The 18,856-nt window shown below is 46.3% G+C and overlaps 1 protein-coding gene across 1 annotated transcript; it reads right to left on the bottom strand.

Moving 5' to 3' along the window:
* Positions 1 to 729: 729 nt before the first annotated feature.
* Positions 730 to 7,982, bottom strand: LOC137333181 (probable G-protein coupled receptor 139). Its single transcript, XM_067997365.1, has 2 exons — positions 7,913 to 7,982; positions 730 to 1,634 (listed from the first exon to the last, which is right to left on the bottom strand). The coding sequence occupies exons 1-2, from the start codon at positions 7,980 to 7,982 to the stop codon at positions 730 to 732; spliced, it is 975 nt and encodes a 324-aa protein (XP_067853466.1).
* Positions 7,983 to 18,856: the final 10,874 nt, after the last annotated feature.

Here is an 18,856-nt window from a genome sequence, read left to right as displayed (position 1 = left end):
TAGTCCTACCTATGTCATTGGTACCTACGTGGACCACGACAACTGGATCCTCCCCCTCCCACTACAAGTTTCTCTCCAGCCCTGAGGAGATGTCCTTAACCCTGGCACCGGGTAGGCAACACAGCCTTCGGGACTCTCGCTCTTGGCTGCAGAGAACAGTGTCTATCTCTCTAACTAGACTGTTGCCTACTACATTTGATGCTCTAATTTCCTCACCTACTTCTTTTAATACCCTGGGGTGGAAACCATCAGGTCCTGGAGATTTATCTATCTTCAGTCTCATTATTTTCTCCATTACCATTTTTTTACTTATATTAAATCCAGTACGTTCCTCCCCTTCATTTATTTTTGCTTTTTCTCGTATCTCTGGTACTTTACCCTCTAATGTGAAGACCGAAGCAAAGTAAGTATTTAGTAAGTCTGCCATTTCCTGATTTTCAATTATAATATCACCTGCTTAAGAGGCCCACATTATCCTTAGTCACCGTCTTTCTCTTGATATACTTGTACAAACCTTTAGTGTTGTCCTTGATATCCCTGGCGAGATTTTTCTCATATCCCCTTTTCGAAGCTTTGAATACTTTATTTCTATCCCTTTGCTGTTGTTTATTTCTCTCCCGATCTGCAGGATCTCTACTGTTCTTTTCATTCCTATAAGCACTTTCTTTAGCTTTATACCACCTCTCACTTCTGGAATACAAGACTAAGCTATAAGGATTTCAGTCATTTTCATGGTGTAAATAATTTGACAATTAATTTCAGCGGATATTTCACTCCGTTCTTCAACTCCTCTCTGAACTTTCTCTGGGTCGCTGCATAAATACACGTGTTGGTGCAGCAACTCAGGAGCTGAAGCAAGAATGCTACTTCTTGGGCGATGTACAAAGGGTCATTGGGACCAGAGGAAGTATATTGGTTTGCAATCTGTACATACAGGAAAACGATAAGATACATCGTCCACAACAAAATGAAACTACCAGTCACAGCGAAGAGTAAGATGATGGACTTCTTCCGGTTCTCCATCTCTGGGTCATGGTGACTCTCACCATTGCTGTGGCCCCGCAGTCTCCTGCGGACTCTACCAGACACCACGATGTGTCTGACAGTCAGGGCATTGAGCAGCAAAATCAAACAGAAGGCAATAAATGAGCTTAACATCGTGTCGATTAAGTCAAAGGCTATCCATGCCAGTGAAGTATAATAATTTGGTATTAAGTTACAATACCATGGTACACCATCGGTTATGTAGCTAGGTTCATATGCAAAGTACCAGGGAATGTTTTTTAAACAGAACAGCACACTGACAGTTGCTATCACAGCAGCCGCGCATTTTCTGGTGCAATATTTTGTTTTCAGCTTCTGACAACAAATGGCTACAAAGCGATCGAAGGTGAAAGCTACCGTTAACCAGACCGAACTGTCTCTGGCTGCGAACAGCAAGACGGCTCTGAGGCGACACAGCGGAGTCATGTACAGGAAACTGACCGGGAGAAAAAGCCCATTGATCCGATTCAATATCACACCGGCGATGGTGACCAGTAGATCGGACACCGCCATGGCCAACAGGTAGTGAGTGACGCATCGGGATAGACCGCACTTTCCTCGGGACAGGATCACAATCGCTGCTACATTCGCTGTAGGAAAGAGGGGAAATCAGAGATTGGATTCAGAGCAAACACGTCGGGTTTGACAGGAGTTGGTGTGAGATTTACAGCTTTCTCAATGCCTGGACATTAATCCCTGTACTTCATGTGGAGCATAAACACTGGCATAGACCAGTTGGGCCGAATGGCCTGTTTCTGTGCTGTAGATTCTATATAATTCTCTGTATTCGTGTCAGTGCTTTGTGGGGTAAGAAACTGATAGGTTACAGTATGAATATATCATTCTGTACATCACCTGTCATTAATCGTAGACCTATCATGCAGCGATATTAAATAGGGTGGTCACCTCTGGTTGGACGCATTCCTGGAGGTTTCATTACGTGACCTCCCATCTCCAACCGCTGGGCCCATCTCCCAATATTCTTATAACTAATAAACAAACGATTCAAAGAAAATGAAACAAAAACACAACTTCTTTTAATGCCCCTGTTACTTTTCTCCTGGGTTGCTCCTAGCAGTATCCAGGAGATTAATCTTTAATTCCTGAAGACTCCAGTACAATCCTGGAGAGTTGGCAACCCTAATATTAAGGACACTTTTTAGATAAGAAAAAATTATTATTCATCTTCATTAAGATGCTACTGTTGAGGAATGGAACTCTTCCCATTTTAGGTATCCCAGTATGAGCATCAAGGATTCCCGAGTCAGCAGAGTAAAGCTCCCTGTACTCTGACCCAACAACAGGCCACTGCCTCAGTCTCACAAGAGCATCCACTATTCCACCAGTGTGACTTTTCCCCATGTACCACACCAGTCATCCTGCCAATTCGTACCTGGTTTGGGACAGTTTTGGTCTTTAAACCCAGTCTCATCAGAAACTCCATTCAATCCATTGAACCAGCCTTATTTCTCAGCCTTGGCTCATTGGGAGCACTCTCACCGATGAATCAGACGGTCATGGGTTCAAGTTCCACTCCAGAGACTTGAGCTCCACAATCTATACTGAGACTCAAGTGCAGTACTGAGGGAGTGCTGCACTGTCAGAGATGCCGTCTTTTGGATGAAACGTTAAACCGAGGGCCCTGTCTGCCCTCTCAGGTGGATGTAAAGTATCCTATGGATCTATTTGAAGAAGAGCAGCGGAGTTCTCCCTGGTGTCCTGGCGAATATTTATCACTCAACCAACACCTAAAACAAATGATCTGGTCATTATCTCATTGCAGTTTGTGGGAGCTTGCTGTGCGCAAATTGGCTGCCGCATTGCCTACATTACAACAGTGACAACACTTCAAACATAATTGGCTGTAAGGTGAGAGTGACTGCCCTTGACATCAAGGCAGCATTTGCCCGAGTGTGGCACCAAGGAGCCCTAGTAAAATTGAAGTCAATGGGAATCAGGGAGAAAACTCTCCAGTGGCTGGAGTCATACCTCGAGCAAAGGAAGATGGTAGTGGTTGTTGGAGGCCAATCATCTCAGCCCCAGGACATTGCTGCAGGAGTTCCTCAAGGCAGTGTCCTAGGCCCAACCATCTACAGCTGCTTCATCAATGACCTTCCCTCCATCATAAGGTCAGAAATGGAGATGTTTGCTGATGATTGCACAGTGTTCAGTTCCATTCGCAACCCCTCAGATAATGAAGCAGTCTGTGCCCGCATGCAGCAAGACCTGGACAACATACAGGCTTGGGCTCATAAGTGGCAAGTAACATTCGCGCCAGATAAGTGCCAGGCAATGACCATCTCCAACAAGAGAGAGTCTAACCACCTCCCCTTGACATTCAACGGCATTACCATCGCCGAATCCCCCACCATCAACATCCTGGGGGTCATCATTGACCAGAAACTTAACTGGACCAGCCACATAAATATTGTGGCTATGAGAGCAGGTCAGAGGCTAGGTATTCTGCGGCGAGTGTCTCACCTCCTGACTCCCCAAAGCCTTTCCACCATCTACAAGGCACAAGTCAGGAGTGTGATGGAATACTCTCCACTTGCTTGGTTGAGTGCAGCTCCAACAACACTCAAGAAGCTCGACACCATCCAAGATAAAGCAGCTTGCTTGATTGGCACTCCATCCACCACCCTAAACATTCACTCCCTTCACCACTGGCGCACTGTGGCTGCAGTGTGTACCATCCACAGGATGCACTGCAGCAACTCGCCAAGGCTTCTTCGACAGCACCTCCCAAACTCGCGACCTCTGCCACCTAGAAGGACAAGAGCAGCAGGCACACGGGAACAACACCACCTGCACGTTCCCCTCCAAGTCACACACCATCCCGACTTGGAAATATATCGCCGTTCCTTCATCGTCGCTGGGTCAAAAACCTGGAACTCCCTTCCTAACAGCACTGTGGGAGAACCGTCACCACACGGACTGCAGCAGTTCAAGAAGGCGGCTCACCTCCACCTTCTCAAGGGCAATTCGGGATGGGCAATAAATGCCGGCCTCGCCAGCAACGCCCACATCCCATGAACGAATAAATAAAAAAAAAAATTGGCTGTAAAGCACTTTGGGACGTCCTGAATTTGTGACTGGCGCTTCGTAAATGCAAGTTCTTTCCTTTTCTCAGGGGTCTCAATTTTTGCAGAGATGTCAGAATTGACAAAGGTATTGTTGGCCAGGGGCTGCAGAAACCTATAGAGGTTAATTCGAAGTGCTAACAAAGACACTGACTTTTGAACTGAGGTGACCTGGAGTTCAGTCACTGGTCTGAACTGGCCAGAACCGGTTTGAATTCGTTCCGCTTCTTCGAGGGACAAAGGAGCTTTGATGAGACACCAGGCCTTATTTAGAAAAGGAGTATTGAGGTGATGCTACCTCGCCCCTTGGAACAGAGCCAATCAGGGGATGACATTGACCACTCCAGCAACTTTGAGCCAATCGGAGAAGACAGCATCATTTGAAAAGACAGACTTGGGAATAAAACTGAAGAATTGCAGGCTTGGTGCCAGGGAGCGAGTGTGTGTTTTTGAGGGAGATTAACCATCGTGGAAGTAGGGACCCAACGTCAGGGACGTAGAGACTACGTCGAGAGTGAGAGAGCGAATTGCCTGGCCAGCATTACCTCTCCTTTCCGGGTAATATAATATCCTTTCTATTCTGTGACCACTCAGGGAGTGTTGGTCAGAGAAACCTAGTGGGTGTGCGTTTAAATCTGAATACTCAGGGAGTGTTAGTCAGAGAAACCTAGTGGGTGTGCGTTTAAATCTTAATACTCAGGGAGTGTTAGTCAGGGAAACCTAGTGGGTGTGCGTTTAAATCTTAATACTCAGGGAGTGTTAGTCAGGGAAACCTAGTGGGTGTGCGTTTAAATCTTAATACTCAGGGAGTGTTAGTCAGAGAAACCTAGTGGGTGTGCATTTAAATCTTAATACTCAGGGAGTGTTAGTCAGGGAAACCTAGTGGGTGTGCGTTTAAATCTTAATACTCAGGGAGTGTTAGTCAGAGAAACCTAGTGGGTGTGCGTTTAAATCTTAATACTCAGGGAGTGTTAGTCAGGGAAACCTAGTGGGTGTGCGTTTAAATCCTAGTTTGAGTATAAAACTGTATAACCTGCTGTAAACTGCATGCCTATATCTAACTAGACGTATAAGCGGTATGTACATGATCTAATGACGTTAATAAAGCGAATTGAGAATTAAGAGAGAATTGACTCTTCCTCTGTGTACTAAGCTAAAACCGTTAACCGGTGACTTCTGGTCAACAGTATCATACATTAAATATTTTTATTAAAATACTGGTTGTAGGTGAACATATTAATAATTTCAGGAAACCTAAATGTTGCTACATGGTATCTGTAAAAATAACTCTTTTAGTCTTCAATTTGAACTGACACAAAACAAGTTTATTAAACTGAACATAAGAAATAGGAGCAGGAGTAGGCCATAAGGCCCCTCAAGCCTGCTCCGCCATTCAATAAGATCATGGCTGATCCTTTACCTCAACTCCACTTTCCCACCCGATCCCCATATCCCTTGATTCCCTTCCCAAAATCTAATGATCTCAATCTTGAATATACTCAATGATTCACCATCCACACCCCTCTGGGGTAGAGAATTCCAAATATTCACAACCCTTGGAGTGATGCAATTTTTCCTTATCTCATTGCTGCATGGCCGACCCCTTTTCTTGAGATTATGACCCCTAGTTCTCGACTCTCCAGCCAGAGGAAACAGCTTCTCCGCACCTATCCTGTCAAGCCCTCTAAGACTGTTATAGGTTTCAATCAGATCACCTCTCATTCTTCTAAACTCCAGAGAATATAGGCCCATTCTACTCAATCTCTCCTCATAGGACAACCCAGTCATCCCAGGAATCAGTCTAGTGAACATTTGTTGCACCCCTTCTAAGGCAAATGTATCCTTCCTTAGGTAAGGAGACCAAAATTGTACTCAGTAATCCAGGTGTGGTCTCACCAAAGCCCTATATAATTGCCGAAAGACATCCTTATTCTTATTCTCCAACCCCCTTGCAATGAAGGCTAACATATCATTTGCCTATCTAATTACTTGCTGTACCTGCATGTTAACTTTCTGTACAAGGACACCTAAATCCCTCTGAATACCAACATTTCTTCATCTCTCACCTTTTAAAAAATATTCTGCTTTTCTATTCTTCCTACCAAAGTGGATAATTTCACATTTCCCCACATTATGCTCCAGCTGCCACCTTCTCACTTAACCTGTCTATATTCCTTTGCAGTCTCTTTGTATCCTCCTCACAGCTTACTTTCCACCTAGCTTTGTATCATCAGAAAACTTGGATACATTACACTCGGTTCTCTCATCTAAGTCATTGAGATATATTGTAAAAGCTGAGGCCCAAGCACTGATCCTTGCGGCACCGCACTAGTTACAGCCTGCCAACCTGAAAATGACCCGTTTATTCCTACTCTCTGTTTTCTGTCCGTTAACCAATCCTCAATCCATGCTAATATATTACCCCCAATCCCATGAGCCCTAATCTTGTGTCACAACCTTTTATGTGGCACCTTATCAAATGCCTTTTGAAAATCCAAATATACTACATCCACTGGTTCCCCTTTATCTACCCTGCTAGTTACACCCTCAAAAAACTTTAACAGATTTGTCAAACTCGATTTCCCTTTCATAAAACCGTGTTGACTCTGCCTAATCATATTATGATTTTCTAAGTGCCCTGTTACCACTTCCTTAATAATAGATTCTAGCATTTTCCCGCCTACTGATGTCAGGCTAACTGGCCTATAGTTCCCTGTTTTCTCTCTCCCTCCTTTCTTGAATAGCGGGGTTACATTTGCTACCTTTCAATCCATGGGGTTTGCTCTGGAATCTAGGGAATTCTGGAAGATCTAAACCAATGCATCCACTAACTCTGCAGCCACCTCTTTTAAATGTAGGCCATCAGGTGCAGGGGATTTGTCGGCTTTTAGTCCCATTAATTTCTCTACTACTTTTTCTTTACTAATCGTAATTACTTTAAGTTCCTCACTCTCATTAGACCCTTGGTTCCCCACTATCTCTGGTATTTTTTTGTGTCTTGTACTGTGAAGACAGATACAAGATATTTGTTTAACGACTGCCATTTCCTTATTCTCCATTATAATTTCTCCAATCTCCACCACTAAGGGACCCACTTTTGCCTTTGCTAATCTCTTCCTTTTTACATACCTGTAGAAGCTCTTACAATCAGGCTTACTACTCTTTTTGGCAACATTGTAAGCATCTTCTTTTAATCTAATACTATCCTTAACTTCTCTAGTTAGCCATGGTTGGACCACTTTTCCTGTGGAGTTTTTATTCCTCAATAGAATGTATATTTGTTGAGAATTATGAATTATTTCTTTAAATGTTCACCATTGCTTATCTACCATTATATCTTTTAATCTAATTTCCCAATCTACCTTAGCCAACTCGCCCCTCATACCTATGTAATTGGCTTTGTTTAAATTTAAGACCCTTGTTTCGGACTTAACTACATCACTCTCAAACTCAATATGAAATTCATCATATTATGATCATTCTATTCCAGAGATTCCTTAACGATAAGATTACTAATTAACCCAGTCTCATTACACAATACTAGATTAAAAATAGCCTGTTCCCAAGTTGACATATTGTTCTAGAAAACTACTTCAATACATTCCACGCTGGAAACACTCAGCAGGTCGGGCAGCGTCTGTGGAGAGAGAAACTGAGCTAAGGTTTCAGGTCAATTGCCTTGCATCAGAACTGAATACATATATTATAATTATTAGAGACACAGCGGGAGCAGTGATACAATGATAGACCCATTTACACAATTAATAACCAGCCCAGTGACTTACCAGGGACACCAACGGCTGCAATTATAGGGTAGCAGATGGCATACGCCAGACCAGTTATTCGACCATGCATTTCCTGAGAGAAGCTCTGATGTTTGGTTGGGTCAGAGGCAACAGCTTTGACTGAGACGTTGGAGGGAGCCGTTATTTATATCAGATTGTACCGTCATTGTCATTAGTTACAGGGATTTGAACAAACAGAATATTCTCATTAGCGGCAGTCAGTTGAGAAATATTACGTAATAGAATGTGTTTAAATGGTTAAATGGCACTGCTGTACAGGGAAACACACAATGACGGGAATGTTTTAATATATATTCCAGAAAAGTAAACAGATTGCATAGTCTGAAGTAAACTGAAGATCAGGCTGCAGTTATTGATTTCACAATGTTGATGTAATGTGGGGCGTTCGCAGCAATTCAGCAATTAAATCCAAGAATTAGAGCAGACTTCTCAAAATCATAGAATCATAGGATGATACAGCACAGAAGGATTTTGCACACATCTATTAAATCTCCCCTTAAATTTCTCTGCTCTAAGGAGAAAAATCCCAGCTTCACCTGTCTCTCCACATAACTGAAGTGCCTCATCCCTGGTACCATTCTGGTAAATCTCCTTTGCACCCTCTCTATGACCTTGATATCCTTCCTAAAGTGTGGTGCCCAGAATTTGACACAATACTCCAGCTGGAGCCTAACCAGTGATTAATAAAGGTTTAGCATGAAGTATCATCCTCCGCCATTTCCGCCACCTCCAGCGGGATTCCACCACCAAACCCATCTCCCCCTCCCCTATCCTCCCCTCCCCCCCTTCCAGCATTCCAAAGGGACCATTCCCTCCCTGACACCCTGGTCCACTCTTCCATCACCCCCAACACCCACTCTCCTCACCACACCACCTTCCCGTGCGAGCGCAGGAGATGCAACACCTGCCCCTTCACCTCCTCCCTTCCCACCGTCCAGGGCCCCAAACACTCCTTCCAGGTGAAACAGTGATTTACTTGTACTTCTTTCAATCTAGTATACTGTATTCACTGCTCACAATGCGATCTCCACTACACTGGGGAGACCAAACACAGATTGGGTGATCGCTTTGCTGAACACTTCCGCTCAGTCTGCAAGCTATCAGTGGGAGAGCATTTTGGTGTAGTTAGTTTTAGCATAGTTATGGAAAAGGACAAAGATACAAGAGGAGTTAAAGTTCTCAATTGGGGAAAGGCCAATTTTACTAAGCTAAAAAGTGATTTAGCAAAAGTGGACTGGAAACAGTGACTTGAAGGTAAATCAGTGTCAAAGCAGTGGGAGGCGTTCAAGGGGAAGATACAAGGGGTGCAGAGTAAACATGTTCCCACAGAGAAAAAGGGTGGGACTTTACAACCTTCCGGACTCAACATTGATTTCAATAACTTCAGATTAGAACCACTGCTCCCTTTTTTTCGGACAGCAGGTGCTGGTAATGGTTCTGCTGTTGCCATTTACAGCTACTCCTGACCAATCTTTTGTTTCTTTTTTTAATCCCATTTACCACCTTCCTTGCCTTCCACCGTCATCCCTTTTGTTGTTTAATCACTTGTGACCTATCAGAGACCTTCTATTTTGTTCTTCCCTCCCCTTCCCTTCCCTTCCTCCCCCCTTTCCCTGGCTCTGTACTTGCTTAAAAACGGTTTAATCTTTAACTTTTTCCAGTTCTGACGATGGGTCATCGACCTGAAACATTAACTCAGTTTCTTTCTCCACGGAGCCTGCCTGACGTGCTGAATATTTCCAGCATTTTCTGTCTTTATTAGTATAACTTTTTTGCTTTTATACTCTAAGCCTCAGTTTATAAAGCCAAGGATCCCAAATGCCTTTCAACAGCCTTCTCAACTTGTCCTGCACCTTCAAAGATTTGTGTACGTACACCCCCAGGCCTCTCTGTTCCTGCTCCCCCTTTAAAATTGTACCAATTAAGTTTTTATTGCCTCTCCTCATTCTTCCTACCAAAATGTATCACTTAACACTTCCCTGCATTAAATTTCATCTGCCATGTGTCTGCCCATTTCATCAGTCTGTCCATGTCCTCCTGAAGTCTGTTACTATTCTCACTGTTTACTACATTTCCGAGTTTCGTGTCAGCTGCAAACTTTGAAATTATGGCCTGTATACCCAAGCCCAGGTCATTAAGACAGTGAAACCTGTAAATTAGGGACACCTAAGGGACTTGCATCAAGTGTCCTTTATTTGCAGGTGCTCTTATTTTCTAAATGGTCATTGTATGTACAGTAAACCAGATGAGCCAAATATCCCAGGATTGGCTGCATCTCCTTCAGTGTTCCTTCTTTTTGCCCTCACTTGGAATCTTATTCTGGGGCCCTGCCAGTGGGATGTGATTTCAGTTGATTTCCTGTTTGTTGGGTTTCCCAGTTCATTATCATCCCAGGATCCTTTTCCATTGATGGACGGTTGTGGTAATCCTGGCATCTGCTACATTGGCAGCCAGCACAGGGCGAGGTGGCTGCTGTAGGGCCGGAGAGTGCCTGGGAGATCCCAGTCAAATTGGGGGGATTACATCCTGCAGAGCCCTGCCCGGGACCCCCTCTCTCCATGTGCTGCTGCTGCTAATGTTCGCTGTGCTGGGGGTGCGGATAGGCATCAGTACCTGACGTACTGGTGGAGTGAGATGTGATGTTGCCCGGTGCAGTGCCCGGCTTTTGTTGAATGGGGAGTTCTTTACCCAGCATCCATAGTGGCAGAGAAACTGCTCTATCTCTGGGAGCTGGGAAAGAGATTAATAAGCAGGACCTCAAAGTTAGTGATCTCCGGATTGTTCCCAGTGCATGGCTGGAGAGATGGTGCAAGAGGGAGGGCTTTAGATTCCTGGGGCACTGGGATCGGTTCTGGGGGAGGTGGGACCTGTACAAGCCGGACGGGTTGCATCTCAACAGGGCCGGGACCAATATCCTCGTGGGGAGGTTTGCTAGTGCTGTTGGAGAGGGTTCAAACTAGTTTGGCAGGGGGATGGGAATCTGAGCGTAGATTCAGAAGGGAGAGCTGGAAATGGAAGGCAGAAAATTAGTAAGTGAGTTTGGAAGGCAGAGGAAGCAAAGGTTAGAAAATAGACAACAAAGGAGTTTGGCAGTGTTTAATGGTAGATACCTCAATGCAAGGAGTCTAGTGAAATAGGCAGATGAGCTGAGGGCACAGATAGACATGAGGAAGTACGATATCATAACTATTACTGAAACATGGCTTAAAGAAGGGCAGGAATGGCAGCTCAATGTTCCTGGTTACAGGGTTTTCAGACGAGATAGAGAGGGGATAAAAAAGGAGGGGGTGGCAATATTGGTTAAGGAGACAATTACAGCTGTGAGGAGGGATGATATGTTAGAAGGATCATCAAATGAGGCCATGTGGGTTGAGCTAAAGAACAAAAAAGGGGCAATCACACTGCTGGGAGTGTACTATAGACCCCCAAACAGTCGGAGGGAGATAGAACAGCAAATATGTAGGCAAATTTCTGAGACGTGCAAAAACAATAGGGCAGTAATAGTCGGGGATTTCAACTGCCCAAATATTAACTGGGATACGATCAAAGTAAAAGGCATAGAGGGTGCAGAATTCATAAAATGCATTCAGGAGAACTTTTTCAGCCAGTACGTAGCAAGACCAACAAGAGGTGGGGGGGTGGTGGGAAGTCCTGGACTTAGTTTTAGAGAATGAAGCTGGGCAGATGGAAAGAGTATCAGTGGGAGAGCATTTTGGTGGTAGTGATCATAATTCAGTTAGATTTAGCATAGTTATGGAAAAGGCCAAAGATAAAAGGAGTAAAAGTTCTCATTTGGGGAAAGGCAAATTTTATTAAGCTGAGAAGTGATTTAGCAAAAGTTTTTTCTTATTCATTCATGGGATGTGGGCATCGCTGGTGAGGCCAGCATTTATTGCCCATCCCTAATTGCCCTTGAGAAGGTGGTGATGAGCTGCCTTCTTGAACCCCTGCAGTCAGACTGGTGAAGGTTCTCCCACAGTGCTGTTAGGAAGGGAGTTCCAGGATTTTGACCCAGCGATGATGAAGGAACGGCAATATATTTCCAAGTTGAGATGGTGTGGGACTTGCAGGGGAACGTGCAGGTGGTGGTGTTCCCATGTGCCTGCTGCTCTTGTCCTTCTAGGTGGTAGAGGTCGCGGACTTGGGAGATGCTGTCGAAGAAGCCTTGGCGAGTTGCTGCAGTGCATCCTGTGGATGGTACACACTGCAGCCACGGTGCACCAGTGGTGAAGGGAGTGAATGTTTAGGGTGGTGGATGGGGTGTCAATCAAGCGGGCTGCTTTGTCCTGAATGGTGTCGAACTTCTTGAGTGTTGTTGGAGCTGTACACATCCAGACAAGTGGAGAGTATTCCATCACACTCCTGACTTGTGCCTTGCAGATGGTGGAAAGGCTTTGGGGAGTCAGGAGGTGAGTCACTCGCCACAGAATACCCAGCCTCTGGCCTGCTCTTGTAGCCACAGTATTTATATGGCTGGTCCAGTTAAGTTTCTGGTCAATGGAGACCCCCAGGATGTTGATAGTGGGGGATTCGGCGATGGTAATGCTGTTGAATGTCAAGGGGAGTTGGTTGGACTCTCTCTTGTTGGAGATGGTCATTGCTTGGCACTTGCCTGGCACGAATGTTACTTGCCACTTATCAGCCCAAGCCTGGATGTTGTCCAGGTCTTGCTGCATGCGGGCACGGACTGCTTTATTATCTGAGGGGTTGCGAATGGAACTGAACACTGTGCAATCATCAGCGAACATCCCCATTTCTGACCTTATGATGGAGGGAAGGTCATTGGTGAAGCAGGTGAAGATGGTTGGGCCTAGGACACTGCCCTGATGAATTCCTGCAGCAATGTTCTGGGGCTGAGATGATTGGCCTCCAATAACCACTGCCATCTTCCTTTGTGCTAGGTATGACTCCAGCCACTGGAGAGTTTTCCCCCGATTCACATTGACTTCAATTTTACTAGGGCTCCTTGGTGCCACACTCGGTCAAATGCTGCCTTGATGTGAAGGGCAGTCACTGGACTGGAAACAGCTGTGGACTGGAAGCAGCTACTTGAAGGTAAATCAGTGTCAGAGCAGTGGGAGGCATTCAAGGGGGGGATAGTGAGGGTTCAGAGCAAATATGTTCACACAAAGCAAAAGGGTGGGACTGCGAAATCTAGAGCCCCCTGGATATCAAGGAGCATACAGGGTAAGATAAAGCAGAAAAGGAAAGCTTATATCAGACACCGAGAGCTCAATACTACAGAAAGCCTAGAGGAGTATAGAAAGTGCAGGGGTGAAATTAAAAAGGAAATTAGGAAAGCTAAGAAAGGGCATGAAAATGTTTTGGCAAGTAAAATCAAGGTAAACCCAAAGATGTTTTATAAATACATTAAGAGCAAGAGCATAACTAAGGAAAGAGTAGGGCCTATTAGAGACCAAAAAGGTAACCTATGCATGGAGGCGGAAGATGTGGGTTTGGTTCTTAATGAATACTTTGCCTCTGTCTTCACAAAAGAGGGGGACGATGCAGAGATTGTAGTTAAGGAGGAGGAGTGTGAAATATTGGATGGGATAAACAAAGTGAGAGAGGAAGTATTAAGGGGATTAACATCTTTGAAAGTAAATAAATCTCTAGGCTAGGCTAACTATAATCTTTCACCTAACTATAATCTTTCACCTAACTATAATCTTACAAAGTTCTATAGATTCAGAAATCGTCCCTCTAGAATGGAAAATTGCACCTGTCACTCCGCTTTTTAAGAAAGGAGAGAGAGGGAAACCGGGGAATTATAGACCAGTTAGCCTAACATCTGTTGTGGGGAAATTGCTGGAGTCTATAATTAATGATAGGGTGACTGAACACCTCGAGAATTTTCAGTTAATCAGGGAGAGCCAGCATGGATTTGTGAAAGGTAGGTGGTGCCTGACAAACCTGATTGAATTTTTTGAAGAGGTGACTAAAGTAGCGGACAGTGGAATGTCAATGGATATTATTTATATGGACTTCCAGAAGGAATTTGATAAGGTCCCACATAAGAGACTGTTAGCTAAGTTAGAAGCCCATGGAATCGATGGAAAAGTATGGACTTGGTTCGAAAATTGGCTGAGCAAAAGGCAACAGAGAGTAGGGATAATGGGAAGGTACTCACATTGGCAGGATGTGACAAGTGAGTCCCGCAGGGATCTGTCTTGGGGCCTCAATTATTCACAATATTTATTCACGACTTAGATGAAGGCATAGAAAGTCTCATATCTAAGTTTGCCGATGACACAAAGATTGGTGGCATTGTAAGCAGTGTAGATGAAAACATAAAATTACAAAGCGATATTGATAGATTAGGTGAATGGGCAAAATTGTGGCAAATGGAATTCAATGTGGACAAACGTGAGGTCATCCACTTTGGATCAAAAAAGGATAGAACAGGGTACTTTCTAAATGGTAAAAAGTTAAAAACTGTGGATGTCCAAAGGGACTTAGGGGTTCAGGTACATAGATCATTGAAGTGTCATGAACAGGTGTAGAAAATAATCAATAAGGCTAATGGAATGCTGGCCTTTATATCGAGAGGACTGGAGTACAAGGGGGCAGAAGTTATGCTGCAGCTATACAAAACCCTGGTTAGCCCGCACCTGGAGTACTGTGAGCAGTTCTGGGCTCCGCACCTTCGGAAGGACATATTGGCCTTGGAGGGAGTTCAGCGTAGGTTTACTAGAATGATACCCGGACTTCAAGGGTTAAGTTACGAGGAGAGATTACACAAATTGCGGTTGTATTCTCTCGAGTTTAGAAGGTTAAGGGGTGATCTGATCGAAGTTTATAAGATATTAAGGGGAACGGATAGGATGGATGGAGAGAAACTATTTCGCTGGTTGGGGATTCTAGGAGTAGGGGGCACAGTCTAAAAATTAGAGCCAGACCTTTCAGGAGCGAGATTAGAAAACATTTCTACACACAAAGGGTGGTAGAAGTTTGGAACTCTCTTCCGCAAACGGCAATTGATACTAGCTCAATTGCTAAATTTAAATCTGAGATAGATAGCTTTTTGGCAACCAAAGGGATTAAGGGATATGGGCCAAAGGCAGGTTTTTGGAGTTAGATCACAGATCAGCTATGATCTTATCAAATGGCGGAGCAGGCACGAGGGGCTGAATGGCCTACTCCTGTTCCTATGTTCCGATGTTCCTAAATGTATCCCAGGCTGTTAAGAGAAGCAAGGGAGGAAATAGCGGAGGCTCTGACCATCATTTTCCAATCTTCTCTAGCTATAGGCGTGGTGTCGGAGGATTGGAGGACTGCTAACATTGTACCATTGTTTAAAAAGAGAGAAAGGGATAGACAGAGTAATTACAGGCCAGTCAGCCTAACCTCGGTGGTGGGCAAATTATTGGAAACAATTCTGAGAGACGGTATAAATCGTCATTTAGAAAGGCACAGATTAATCAAGGACAGTCAGCATGGATTTGTTAAGGGAAGGCTGTGTCTGACTAAGTTGATTAAATTTTTTGAGGAGGTAACATGGAGAGTCGATGAGGGTCGCGTGTTTGATGCAGTCTACATGGATTTTATCAAGGCTTTTGACAAGGTCCCAAATGGCAGACTTGTCAGAAAAGTAAAAGCACATGGGCTGAATGGCCTCCTTCTGTGTTGTAACTTTCTGTGATTCAATCCCAGAGTTAGAGCCGATTTTCTGGGATAGAGCCGTGCAAACATTCAATCTGAGTTATGGAGCAGTTTTTCTGGGAAAGAAGGTCAGAGAGGGAGGGAAGCAGAGTTGGGGAAGGGGTTGAAGGGGTGTTAGGGAAGTGGAGCGAAGGTGGGGGTTTCGGGAAGAGGGAGGAAGTAGTGCGGGGGTTTAGGGAAGGGTGGGAGAGAGTGAGCGGGGAGATTCAGGGAGAGGGGTTAGGAAAGGGGAGGGGGCTTATGGAAGGGGAGGGAGTGGGAAGGGGGAAGGAGTGAGGATTTGGGAATGGGAAGTCGGGAGGGAGGGGGTGACGGGGAGAGGAGGGGGGTTAAGGAAGCTGAGGCAGGGAGGGAAGGGAAGGGGTGTGAGGGGAGTGATGGGAGTGGGGGTTGGGAGAGGGAGGGTCGTTTGGGAAAGGAAGGGGAGAGGGGTTAGGGAAGGGATGGGTAGCGAGGTGAGTGAAAGGGAGGGGAGGAGGCTTAGCGGAGGGGAGGGTGTTAGGGAAGTAGAGGAGGGGAGGGTGTTAGAGGAAGGGGAGAGGAGTAAGGGAGGAGAGGTAAGAGGGTTCGGGAAGGGCTGTGGTTTTAGGGGAAGGGAGCGGGTTAGGGGAGGCAAGCAGGGATAGGGAAGGGGAGGGGATTAGGGGATAGGGTGGGGGTGGAGGTTAAGGGAGGGGACAGTGAGAGGGAGATGTGGGAATGGGGAGGGGGTAATGGAAGGGAGGGTGGAGAGGAGGGGTGGGAATGGGGAGGATGAGAGAGAGGGAAGGGGAGCAGTTTAAAGGGAGTGGAGAGGTTGTCAGGGGGGAATTAAAGGGAGGGGAGAGCTCCCGGAGGTGGTTTAATTGTAATTTTAATCGCTCCATCATTGGCGGCCGTGCCTTCAGCTGCATAGGCCCTAAGCTCTGGAATTCCCTCCCTCAATCTCCCGCCTCTCCACCTCTTTCTTTAAGACGCTCCATAAAACCTACCTCTTTGACCAAGCTTTTGGTCTCTGTCCTAATGTCTCCTTATGTGACTCGGTGTCAAATTTTGTCCGATTACACTTGGGACGTTTCACTATGTTAAAGGTGCTATATAAATACAAGGGGGTTAAAGGGAGGGGTGAAGAGCAGGTAAATGGGGATGGGGTTAAAGGGAGAGGAGTAGAGGGGAGGGGAATGATTTGAGGGGGATAAAGGGAGGGGTGGGGATAAAGGGAGGGAAGGGGAGATTGATAAAGGGGAGGATGTGTCGGAGAATAGAGAGAAAGAGTGTGTGGTGACAGAGGGGAGGGGAGGGGAGGGATAGAGGGGAAAGTCGGGAGTGGTGAAGGGAGAGCGGGATGGGGCAGGAGGATAGAGAGGAGAGAAGGGTGGAAAGAGAAGGTGTTTAGAGGGAATGAGGTGAGATGGTAGGGAAGGGAGGTGAGAGGAGGGAGTTAGAGGGAAGGGAGGGATTGGAGGGGTTAAAGGGAGGGGAGAGGTGGGGTTTAGAGGGGAGGGAGGGGATAGAGGGAAGGGAGTGATGAGGAGGGGTTAAAAGGAAGGGAGAGGAATGGGTTAGAGGGAAGAGTAGGGAGGATTGAGGAGGGGGTTAGAGGGAAGGGAGGGATTAGAGAGAATGGAGGGGAGAGGTGGGGATAAAGGCAGAGGACGAGAGGGAGGGGAGGGGAAGGGAAGGGGTTAATGGGTTGGAAAGGGTCGGGAGGGGTTAAAGGGAAGGTGAGATGAGGAGGGAGGGGTAAAAGGTGGGGGGATGGAGGGGTGAAAATGGTGGATAAAGTGTGAGAATGGGGGATAAAGGTTGGGGTGGGGGATAAAGGGTGGGGTGGGGTGATAAAAGGTGGGGAAGGACGAGGGTTAAGGGATGGGGTTGGGGGTATAGAAGAAGCAGTAGGGTTGGCGTGGCAAAGGATGAGAAAAGAGTGGGGTTGGTGGAGGGAAGACGTGGGGGAAGGGTGGGGTTGGGGTAGGAGGGTTGCAGGTGTTGGTAAAGGGTGCTGAGGGAGGGAGAGAGAAAACGGTGGAACGGGGGGAGAATGGGGGAGGAGAGAAATTGGAGATAATGGGGAGGAGGGAGGGAAAGGAGGGTAAAATGACAGGATTAATATGGAAGGAGTGGGAAATCAAGGATAAAGGAAGGAAGGGGAAATCAGGGAGAAAAGGATGGAGAGAGGGGGAATTCAAGAGATAAATGGGAGAGGGAAGGAAGGGGAAATTAGGGGGTGAAAGTGAGGAAGGGGGAAATCAAGGGGAAAAGGGGAGAGAGAAGGAGCAGGAAATCAGGGGATTAAGGGAGGGAGCGGAATATCGAGATTAAGGGGGACGGATGGGGAATCAAAGGATGGGGTGAAGAGAGAGAGAAATGTGGGGAGAAAGGGGAGGGAGGGGAAAATTTCTGGTAAAAGGAAGGGAGGGGGAAATAAGGTGATAAAGGAAGTGTCGGAGGGGGAAATCGGGTTCAAAAGGGTAAGAGGGGGACAGCATGGTAAAGGGAAGGAGGATGAAATAAAGGGGTAAAGGGGGGAGAGAGGGAAATGAGGATAAAGGGAAGGAAGGTGAAATGAGGATCAAGTGATGGAGCGGGAAAGCAGGATAAATGGAGGGAGAGGGAATCAGGGTATAAAGGGGTACGGAGGGGGAAATCAGGCAATCAATGGGGAGGGAGGGGGAAATCAGGCAATCAATGGGGAGGGAGGGGGAAATCAGGGAATCAATGGGGAGGGAGGGGGAAATCAGGCAATCAATGGGGAGGGAGGGGGAAATCAGGCAATCAATGGGGAGGGAGGGGGAAATCAGGCAATCAATGGGGAGGGAGGGGGAAATCAGGGAATCAATGGGGAGGGAGGGGGAAATCAGGCAATCAATGGGGAGGGAGGGGCAAATCAGGGAATCAATGGGGAGGGAGGGGGAAATCAGGCAATCAATGGGGAGGGAGTGGGAAATCAGACAATCAATGGGGAGGGAGGGGGAAATCAAGGAATCAATGGGGAGGGAGGGGGAAATCAGGGAATCAATGGGGAGGGCGGGGGAAATCAGGGAATCAATGGGGAGGGAGGTAAGGCCCAGTATAAAGGGAGTGGAGAGGGGACCCGGCCCAGTATAAAGGGAGTGGAGAGGGGACCCGGCCCAGTATAAAGGGAGCGGAGAGTGGACCCGGCCCAGTATAAAGGGAGTGGAGAGGGGACCCGGCCCAGTATAAAGGGAGCGGAGAGTGGACCCGGCCCAGTATAAAGGGAGCGGAGAGTGGACCCGGCCCAGTATAAAGGGAGTGGAGAGG

Source organism: Heptranchias perlo, chromosome 15 (genome assembly GCF_035084215.1).
Source record: "Heptranchias perlo isolate sHepPer1 chromosome 15, sHepPer1.hap1, whole genome shotgun sequence".
In the NCBI taxonomy this organism is placed as follows: Eukaryota; Metazoa; Chordata; class Chondrichthyes; order Hexanchiformes; family Hexanchidae; genus Heptranchias; species Heptranchias perlo.
The sequence above is the reverse complement of the archived record's forward strand: the minus strand, read 5'-3'. Positions and strand labels throughout refer to the sequence as shown.

Excerpts from the sequence above, each read along its gene's own strand:
- LOC137333181 (XM_067997365.1), bottom strand. The coding sequence starts at position 7,982 with ATGCATGGTCGAATAACTGGTCTGGCGTATGCCATCTGCTACCCTATA. Across the intron at positions 1,635-7,912 it reads TGCAGCCGTTGGTGTCCCTG|CGAATGTAGCAGCGATTGTG; the intron begins GTAAGTCACTGG and ends TCTTTCCTACAG.